Here is a 9,749-nt window from a genome sequence, read left to right as displayed (position 1 = left end):
AGAAGATCTATGTTAGTAATTAACTATAGACAATTGCAATTATATACACACTTGTCTGACTCTTGCCAGCCTCATGCATCAAACCTCGTCCCAGTATGAATATCTTTCTCTAGTTGTGATCTCCAGAAGTTGAAGTGAAGAGAGAGTTTTGAGAAAACCAAGTAGTATTCAGTTTGAGAAGATGAAACTACTTGTAGGATTACTTGTTCTTCAGTTATGTATTGCGGGATTTCACATTGTTTCCAGAGTTGCACTCGACATGGGGGTCAGCAAAATTGTTTACACTGTCTACAGAAACATCATTGCAGTGATGTTGTTGGGACCTTTCGCTTATTTCTTCGAAAAGTCAGTTAAATTCTTTCATATATATCTTGTTATAACTGATTAGTTTATTTCTTTTTACTGTAAACACAGAGAGATTAATGTTGGTTTTAATTTTCAGGGAAGAAAGGCCACCTCTTACTTTCTCTTTGTTGGTTCAATTATTTCTTCTTGCATTATTTGGGTAAGTGGGAAAATGAATTTGCTCAATCTTTTCAGTTGATTTAATTGTGTGTGCGTGAGGGAGGGAGAGAGAGAGAGAAAAGATTCTCATTTGCCTTTCTTTACCTTTCAGGGTCACTGCTAATCAAGGGTTTTACCTCATTGGTTTATACTATACATCTCCAACTTTTACATCAGAAATGCAAAATTCAGTGCCAGCAATTACTTTTGCCCTGGCTTCAGCTCTGAGGTAACTGAAGGCGCTCTCTCTCTCTCTCTCTCTCTCTCTCTCTCTCTCTCTCATATCATATGTTTTTTCTCTTTCTCCTCTCTCTCAGGATTGAGCCAATTAATGTCTTAAGGAAAGATGGGTTGGCAAAAGTGATAGGAACCATTTTGAGTGTAGGAGGTGCGACCATTATTACACTCTACAAAGGCCCTCCTCTGTTGAACCTCTCACAGCAACCACTGGTGGGAAGCTCTGTAGAAAGCATATTTCTCTATTCAACTGGAGTAAAAAACTGGACATTGGGTTGTATTTTCTTAATCGGGCACTGCTTATCATGGTCTGCTTGGATTTTACTTCAGGTCAGGCACTAATTAGTAATTACTATGACCACATCAATTATGTAAACATGGTTTTATCTTAATACATGGTTTATAAGGTGTTTAATAATAAATATTTTGTCCTTTTGTGATCTAGGCTGTGTTTGGATTGATAGAAAACAAGAGACAAAAACTTGAGGGTAAGTTTTCAAGGAATTTGCCAAATTTTGTTAAGAACTTACCCTCAACTTTCTGTTTCTCTTATTTTCAATCAAACCAAATATAGCCCAAGAGAACCCTAGGGGTACATAAAGGATGAAGCTAGCATTGACAGATTAGAACAGTTAGCTGTTTATCTCCTACGAATTTCAGGAGAATTCACCAACTCTATTGGTAATGCGGTTAAGTTATCTGTTGAAACATTGCCAACAAGAAGACAAGAGAAGTTTTAGATAATGTGTCAACCTCCAAATGGACCCATTTTTAGAGGTAGCCTGTTAATAGAATTGAGCTTCCATTTTAGATAATGTGCCACATCTGACCACATGTGACTCTCTCCCTACTTCGATGGTCAGAAACTTTTGGTGGTGGACCTGGTGGCCATAATTGCTACAATAGGTCCATTAATACCCAATAATACGAGAGGCCCATTCCATGGACCACCCGTGAGTGACATGTGCCGTTCATTTGCAATACAGATACGATATGCCATGTATCGGCCAACAGCAGGAGGCCCATCCCACTCATATCATGTGCTGTTCATTTGCGATTATATGCCATGTATCAGTTGCATCATATCTATATGTGGAACAAACGTTTAGGCCACTGGTTTCTGGGTCTAATGGTCTGACCATCCAGTTTGAACAGATAACCCGTTTTGATTTAAAAATTAATTAAAATAAAAATGGCCAAAAACTGTTGTCCAGATCGACGAATCAACATTTCAACCATTTGAGTCAGCGGGTCACTGACCAAATCAACAGCTTTTGGCCCAGGAATGTATTTTGGGTAAAATCGGTTGCCTGACTGGTTCCCAGGTCAACGGGTCCAACCATCAGGTCCAGTCCAGTGTTCAAAACCATGTTTAGAAACTTATTTATCTTTTCTTTGACATCCTAATCCGATTTGTTTACAGGCTTCAGTGGTAAGGAAGTATCCAGCTAAGCTTTCTATCACTACCTTTACATGTCTATTCGGGCTATTACAATTCTTGGTAATAGCAGCCTTTGCAGAAACAGACGGAGAACACTGGAAAATCCACTTTGGAGAGGAGCTTTTAACCGTCCTGTATGCTGTAATTCCCTGAACTTGTGACCCAATTCTTAGTTAATCAACTTTGCATGTAATATATGAAGTTTGATGACTAATCTAACCACTCTGTTCTTTTTCTCCTCAACTCTAGGGTGTTGTAGCAACTGCAGTTGTGTATGCTCTTCAGATGTGGTGTATTGACAAAGGAGGCCCAATTTTTGTTGCTGTCTTCCAACCAGTTTCCACGGTTTTAGTTGCAATTATGGCATGTCTGATACTTGGTGATCAGTTATATACAGGAGGGTATGTACCAAAGACAATTTAATAACAATGTAGCAGTTCTGGAGCTTAGAAGGTTTACCCAATTTAGTTCTACTGTGATATTTCTCTTTGTTGCCTTGCAGGATTATTGGGGTAATCCTCATCATAATTGGACTTTACTCGGTTCTTTGGGGGAGAAATGAAGAGAAGAAATTCAAAGACCAAGGGAACGAAGAGATTTTAACAAGACATCTCATGAATGAGAAAAATGCACGCAAGGAAAGTGAAGTGGCATCAAACATTCCGTGATACAACTTCAAAAGAGAGGGGAAAGTAAAATAAAACTAACCACCTGGGGTGTTGGTTTTACTGTGATATCAAACAAGACATCTGGGCCTACTTGCATTTAATGTGATAACCTTTTTTTATCAGCAACAAAAAGGCTTGTTTCTATGACATGTAAAATGAAATGAGCTCACTGGGTTAAATGCCATCTGGGGTTAGTTTGGAAATATTTGCCACTGCAAAGTTTACTATCTATAGCAGTTTTCACTGACAAGAAATATAAAAAGACATGCAGATTACCTAAAGATTTCTATTTGTAAATCCCAATTTTGCAAAACATGACACGCAAACTACATAAAGATATACAATGTGGATTCCAAATCCACATTTGGTTTATGGACAACTGCATTAGAAACACGAGTTTTTAAAATAAGTAGGGCTAAAACAGAATATGTGCAATCTAACTTCAATAATAATGGGAATGCAAATCAGGCACATGTGGGACTGGAGACCAAGAGATGGCTCAACTCAATATGACCTTTTCCACAAGCTTGGTTCACTAATTCATACCAAAGGAGAGATTGAGGAGGATGTTGCCCATAGAATTAGAGCAGGATGGGCAAAAATGGAGAAGTGCACCTGAACTCTTATGCCATAGGCAAATACCACCTTAGCTAAAAGGAAAATTTTATAAAGCAATTGTAGGCCAGCTATTTTGTATCAAGCAGAGTGTTGGGCAGTTAAAAAAACATGTCCAAAAAATGAGTTTGTCAAAAATGTGATTGTTTAGATGGATGATTAGTAGAAGTAGAAAGGCCAGAGCTAGAAATGAAGTACAACGAAGGAACCTAGGAGGCAAGGAGTAACTCCAATAGGTGATAAAATGAGAGAAAGCAGATTGAGATGGTTTGTTCACGTGTACAGAAGACCATCTACATGTTAAGAAAAGTGATCTGTTTACGGGTTGAAGGGGTTAGAAGAGCTAGAGGCAGTGTGGAAAGGACTTGGGTTAAACAAGATTCATGTAACCAACCCCATATAGTTAGGACAAGGCCTAGATGATGATGACATCATGTGGATCGCAAATATTCAAACAGTAACATCAAATTTCTCTGCACTTTTAAGACTATTTAATGCAGAACTAAAGATCTAACACAAAGAAGTCAGCTGTAATGCTCAATAGATCGCATTTTCAGTAAACAAAGACCATATAGTTACACATGATAACAAGACACCAGATAATATCTAAAAGATGGTTGCAAAACAACCTTGGTTGACCCAATGGCCCCAAGAGATCTCAGGACTCATCAAGGGGGTCGAGAGACTTTTTAAGTCACCACCTTAAAACTTGGCCCGAGTAGAACATCCCTTCTTCTTTAAGGCATTATATGTGGACAAGAAGGATGCACCCATCCCTAGCAGTTACAGCAGGCATAGGATCTCTCCTAAGTTAAATATGGTCTTAAATTATTACTCATGTTCACAAACCCAGAATCAACTCAAACCAAAGGTTCATAGAATGTCTTTTAGAATCCTTTTCTTTTGATAAACATATAGTATATTCATTAAGATAAAGCAAAATCTCATGTACAAAAAGATTGTGTACAGTAGGATTAACATGCATACCAAAAACCATCTGTATGTCCCTTTATACAAATTTTCGAAAAACCAAAACTGAGCTGTACCCAAAAAGAAAAAAAATATCTTTCTGAGCCAAACTCCAAGATGTCTCTTAGAATCTTTTTGGAGCTATCTTTTTCCCTTAAACCCAAAACTGCAATAAATATTCCCTGCACTCAGAAAAATCCAAACATGTACCCAATTCAAGAAACCATAAAGAATTGTAAAAGTATACTGTGGAGAGTAACAGAAAATTCCTCTCAAGTTTGAAGAAAGTTTTCCACAAATTGGTGCAGAAGTAAATTCAGTACATAAATGAATATTCTATTAAATATTTCTAAAGAAATTTTAACTTTCTAATTTTTTTCCCTTCTAAATCTCTTTTCTTCTTATTGCTGTTCTCTCCAATACAGCTGTTTTTTTCCTTCTTTATTATCTCCCACTCTCTTCTGTCCTTATTGATGAAATTTTAATTCAGTGTCATCAGTACACATTTCCACTGACTCTTTATTCATTCAGTTCCATTTTATCTCCAATTCTCTTCTCTCTGCTTTACATAATTTCATATCATTGGATAGGTAAAGACATCCCCCTACCTGATCTAAATCACATAGCTTGCTTGCAACACATACAACAGCACCAAAAGGAATTCAGATTAGCTAACATGATGGCTGTGCCAGGGACTGCGTAACCATTAATAACGCCCCACATCAGCCACAAAGTATATATGCCCCACAACTCAATCTCTCATCTCGTGTACATGCCCATGGCCAAGTGGGGCATTATAATTGGTTAAACAGCCCCTTCTAGGCTCCACCGAAAGACCATCTTCCTCAACAAAGAGTCAACATAAGAATGTCAAGAAATAAACAAGAAAATTTAAAATAGGAATATAAACAGTACAATCACAATTTGAATTTGGTATTATGTAGAAAGAAGATGTGGCAAAATATGGTACTAATTCAATCTGGTAGAAAGAAAAGGCATAGGGTACTCAAACCATCAAGAAATAAATTGCATCTGCATTTGTCAACAATAACTACTCAACTTACAAAGAGATTCTCCAAAAGACACATTTAAGATCTAGTACGGGAAGTCTAATTCCATGGATGATTCAAGAAACAACTTCATGTCCATTTATTTCAGATTCACGAATTTAGTCATGCTTAAAAGTATCACTTCTTGATTAAAATAAAACAGTATCGAAAGATGAACTGCAGATATTCATACAAGAGAACAATATTCCAAAGCTTCACTTTTTGATGCACCTTTGAACAAAGGGTACAAATGGCTACAATGTTTTTTTTTCCTGAAAGGTGAAGTATGAATTATGTTAAGTGAAAGTATATCAAAATATTACATCAGAACCCTTGTATTTCAGATGGCTATAATGATGTCCTTAACAGTGATGCAATTTGAACAGATTGTGTTTGTCTTGCTTGCTCTTTACAGTTTTCATATACCAACTAAGAAATGCCAAAACCAAATCCCCGGAAGATATGCTACGCACTAGAATCACTAGAATAGCTTGCATTTGCTGATTCCATTGGGTTGTATGACTTTCTTATTTTACAATTAAGATGAAGAAAACTAATGTGAAGAAATCACATTTGCAATGCTCTTAAAAGAGAGGAAATTCTAGTTCTTCTGCCTTGCAAGTCCATTCTTTACCTAAGGGCACAAGGAATAAAATCAAGCAAATGAAAGGAAAAGGAAGACAATGGACAAGGTCAATGAAATTGACATAACTAACTATAAAATAAAAGCCAAAACAAAACAAAAGAAAATACAGGGTACATGTTGGAGCTAGTTCTTGGGTATGTTCTTTCCAACAATCTTTGCTGGTGCAATGCGCAGCAGATTCCCTGGTTTACCCGGAACAGCCCCTTTTATCATGAGTACCCGAAGTTCACTGTCAATCTTGACGATTTTCAGCTTCCTTATCTTTGTTTTGGTTCCCCCCATTCTCCCAGGCATCTTCTTACCTTTATATACATGTCCAGGAGTAGTCCCAGCACCAATTGATCCCAAGGCTCGGTGGCTCTTGGAACCATGGGTCATTGGCCCCCTACGGAAATTATGCCTTTTGATTCCACCTGCAACAAAATCAGATTAAATTAGATTACAAATAGGAAAAAAGAAAGACTTCAGTAAGGTTGAGAGGAAGCTGTATCATGATGTTCATGCCTGTGAACTGAATGTGCAACTATAAATTCGACAAGATTGTTATCACTCTAATAATAGATGCTGACACTATCCTCATTAGTAAAGATTTAAAACCTAGTAAGTTTTAAATTGAAGTTTCCCTAAGATATTACCCTGATGAACAGAGAATGTTTGAGGTTAGTGAAATGAATGTACAACTAAACAAGTACGCAATTTCAATTGCAGGTATTACTAATTTCATGAATTAATGCTCATTAGTAAAGATTTATAACCTAATAAATTTTAAATAAAACCTTCCTTAAGCTATTGCCCTGATCAACAGCGAATGTTTGACGCTAATGGAAGGAATGTACAACTAACAAGTTCCACCCAAAATAAAATCTTGCTGAAATTGATGTTAAAAAGTTCAAACCTGGTCAGAAATTATGGGGTTTCTATTGAAGTTACAGTTAATTTTACCACTTGAAGCAAAAGGCCTGCTAAAACATTGGAAAGTTGGGAAGAATTCGTCCCAAAATTCTTCCTTCTCTGTTAATCCGAATTCTGGAACCGTGGATACCTTATATAGGCTAACAGGTTCACTGAAGTTTGAAACATGAATCGGACTAAACAAGGAATAAAGAAGTTATAGAAATATACCTTGGAAACCCTTTCCAATCGATTTTCCGGAAACATCAACAAGATCACCCTCCTTGAAGATTTCCTCCAAGACAAGTCGCTGGTTTGGCTCAAACCCATCAACGGAAGTAAGTCGGAATTCCTGAAGATGCCTCATGGGAATAGTACCAACCTTATTGAGATGACCCAATTCAGGCTTTGTAAGCTTCTTATCCCTCACCCTCCTGTACCCAACCTGGACAGAACTGTAGCCATCAGTGGCCTCTGTCTTGACCTGGGTCACAATGTTACCCTCCCTGAACCCAACCACCGTTACCGGAACCACCTTCCCGTCCGGCTCGAAGTAACTCATCATCCCAAGCTTCGTAGCCATCACTCCTATCCCCGCTTCGATGCTCATCACTACCGTAAGTGCCATCCTCCTACGAACCAACTGGGTCTTTTGTTGTTGTCTGGGGAGGGAAGAGAAGAAGGATGAACGGAGGGACTGTGGAGTGGTTGTTTTACTGAGGGTTACCCGAGTGGGGACTCTGGCTAATGAGCATACTGGCGAACAGTGACTAAGAGACTCTCCACTAGAGACGCTAGAAATCGGGCCACGCCCAGCAAAATATACCGCCATTTGGTACAACGCCAGTGGCTCTCTGGCTGCTCTCGAAGAAGAAGAAGAAGAAGAAGGATGTGATTGTTGAGAAAAGATGGTTATATTATCCTCTTAGGATCGACGAGTAAGGATAAGGGCAAATTTTTTAAACTACCCGTAAAGTTTAGAAAATTGACGAATTTATCCTTACTATTTCATAGCTATTAATTAAATCCGGATCTCCTATTATGTAAGGGAGATGTCCTTCCGATCACTTTTGCCAGCCCATATCTCGTTAATATGTTAATTGGCTCAATCCTGAGAGGGAGGGAGGGCCTCGGTTACCTCAGAGCTGAAACCAGGGCAAAAGTAATTGTTGGCACTGAATTTTGCAATGCTGATGTAAAAGTTGGAGATGCATAGTGTAAACCAAGGAGGTTGGCACTGAATTTTGCATTGCTGATTTAAAATTTGAAGATACATAGTATAAACCAAGGAGGTAAAACCCTTGATTAGCAGTGAACCTGAAAGGCAAAGAAAGGTAGGTAAGAATATCGGATCTGGTTCGAGACAGGGTGGATCAGTCTTAATTCGACTACTGATTGTTGATCCGTTTTATATTATAGACCCAGAGCCAAATCAATTACTAATCGGCAGGTAGGGTCTGACTCAATTAGACCCTATTATACTTTACATTAATAATTCGGAACCTTATGTTCCATATTTTATGTGTCGTTTTGGCATATAAAAAATGTTACTTTCATCCCTAAACTTTAAAATGCAACAATTCAATACTCGAACTTTTAAAATGTATCAATCTAGTACCTACTACTAACCAGCCATTAAGTAGCATTTGAAAAAAACACAAATGCCCTTTAAATGTCAACTAATTTTCTTTATCAACCATTCAAATGTTGACAAAAAATTAACAACATTTGGATGGTTGACCATACCACCCCTTCTCAGTCCCTTCTCAACCGTTTGATAAGATGATCAACCATGTCCCTCTTCAGTTTCTAGAGGGAAGCGGCCGCGTTTGGGTCTTGTGTTAGGCCTGGAGATTGACCATACCACCCCAGCTCTTCTAATTTATGATAGGCCAGAATCTTTAGGGCCTACATATCCTATTGAACGAATTGTTCCTATCGCTCATGCAGAGTATCGTGACTTTGATCATGATTCTGAATATCAACACTCGGCATGTGTAATTTTTTCTATACTTTTCTTTTATTTTTTATTCCTATGGGCGGAGGTGGCTGGCCCTTACCAGCCCCACATTTATCAATGATCATCATGAGTTAGAACTATTGAGGGGTCGAGCGGACCAAGGCAGTTCAAGGACTAAAGGATTTTGTCCATAGCTTAAATGCAGATTTTTTACTTTTAAGTGAGACAAAAATCCCTAATGATAAAATAGATAAATTAACAAACCAATTACGTTATCCTAACTCTTATAATTCCCCCTAAAGGGTGAGTGGGTGGTTTAGCGGTTCTTTGGAAAGCTACTATTGAAGTTTCAGATTTTTGGTCACATTCAAGGTATGTCTTCCTAGAAATTCATTCGAATTCTATTTCTTGGCTTTTGGGTTTTATCTATGGTCCATCTATTAAAAGTCAGAGAAATAAATTTTAGGTAGAACTAAACGATTGGTTACAAGTTGTTACTCTTCCTTGTTTACTAATAGGGGATTTTAATGAAGCAACATTTTTAGATTCCTTAGACCCTTCTACTTCTACATCTACATCTTTCTTTCTCATTTCTAGACAATACGGGAACCTAATCCTTAATCGAATGTTAGAATTAAATACATAAGGAAGAGCTATATCCTGGACAAATAAGAGAAGTAAGGGTCATATCCAATGAACTCTAGATAGAGTTGTGGTATCCCCAGACCGAATAAATCTTTTTTCCTAATGCATCTCTATCCTTAGGCTC

The 9,749-nt window shown here is 37.8% G+C and overlaps 2 protein-coding genes across 2 annotated transcripts; one reads left to right on the top strand and one right to left on the bottom strand.

Moving 5' to 3' along the window:
• On the top strand, positions 1 to 3,053 carry LOC148863746 (WAT1-related protein At3g18200-like). Its single transcript, XM_088979510.1, has 7 exons — positions 1 to 345; positions 443 to 505; positions 617 to 733; positions 822 to 1,071; positions 2,165 to 2,323; positions 2,432 to 2,583; positions 2,685 to 3,053. Exons 1-7 carry the CDS (start codon positions 182 to 184, stop codon positions 2,848 to 2,850), a joined length of 1,071 nt encoding a protein of 356 aa, XP_088835636.1. The 5' UTR covers positions 1 to 181; the 3' UTR covers positions 2,851 to 3,053.
• A 2,908-nt stretch (positions 3,054 to 5,961) lies between these two features.
• On the bottom strand, positions 5,962 to 8,030 carry LOC148863745 (Ribosomal protein L3 family protein). The gene is made up of 2 exons (XM_088980557.1): positions 7,252 to 8,030; positions 5,962 to 6,542 (listed from the first exon to the last, which is right to left on the bottom strand). The coding sequence occupies exons 1-2, from the start codon at positions 7,850 to 7,852 to the stop codon at positions 6,253 to 6,255; spliced, it is 891 nt and encodes a 296-aa protein (XP_088836683.1). The 5' UTR covers positions 7,853 to 8,030; the 3' UTR covers positions 5,962 to 6,252.
• Positions 8,031 to 9,749: the final 1,719 nt, after the last annotated feature.

This window comes from Nelumbo lutea, chromosome 3, assembly GCF_056320005.1.
Source record: "Nelumbo lutea isolate HS-2025 chromosome 3, American lotus-T2T, whole genome shotgun sequence".
Taxonomy (NCBI): Eukaryota; Viridiplantae; Streptophyta; class Magnoliopsida; order Proteales; family Nelumbonaceae; genus Nelumbo; species Nelumbo lutea.
This window is presented reverse-complemented; position numbering and strand designations above follow the sequence as displayed.

What these genes read in the sequence shown, in the direction of transcription:
- LOC148863746 (XM_088979510.1), top strand. Translation starts at nt 182, where the DNA reads ATGAAACTACTTGTAGGATTACTTGTTCTTCAGTTATGTATTGCGGGA. An exon ending in GCCCTGGCTTCAGCTCTGAG is followed by an intron (nt 734 to 821) that starts GTAACTGAAGGC and finishes CCTCTCTCTCAG; the next exon opens with GATTGAGCCAATTAATGTCT. An exon ending in CTGCTTGGATTTTACTTCAG is followed by an intron (nt 1,072 to 2,164) that starts GTCAGGCACTAA and finishes ATTTGTTTACAG; the next exon opens with GCTTCAGTGGTAAGGAAGTA.
- LOC148863745 (XM_088980557.1), bottom strand. Translation starts at nt 7,852, where the DNA reads ATGGCGGTATATTTTGCTGGGCGTGGCCCGATTTCTAGCGTCTCTAGT. An exon ending in GATTGGAAAGGGTTTCCAAG is followed by an intron (nt 6,543 to 7,251) that starts GTATATTTCTAT and finishes ATTTTGTTGCAG; the next exon opens with GTGGAATCAAAAGGCATAAT.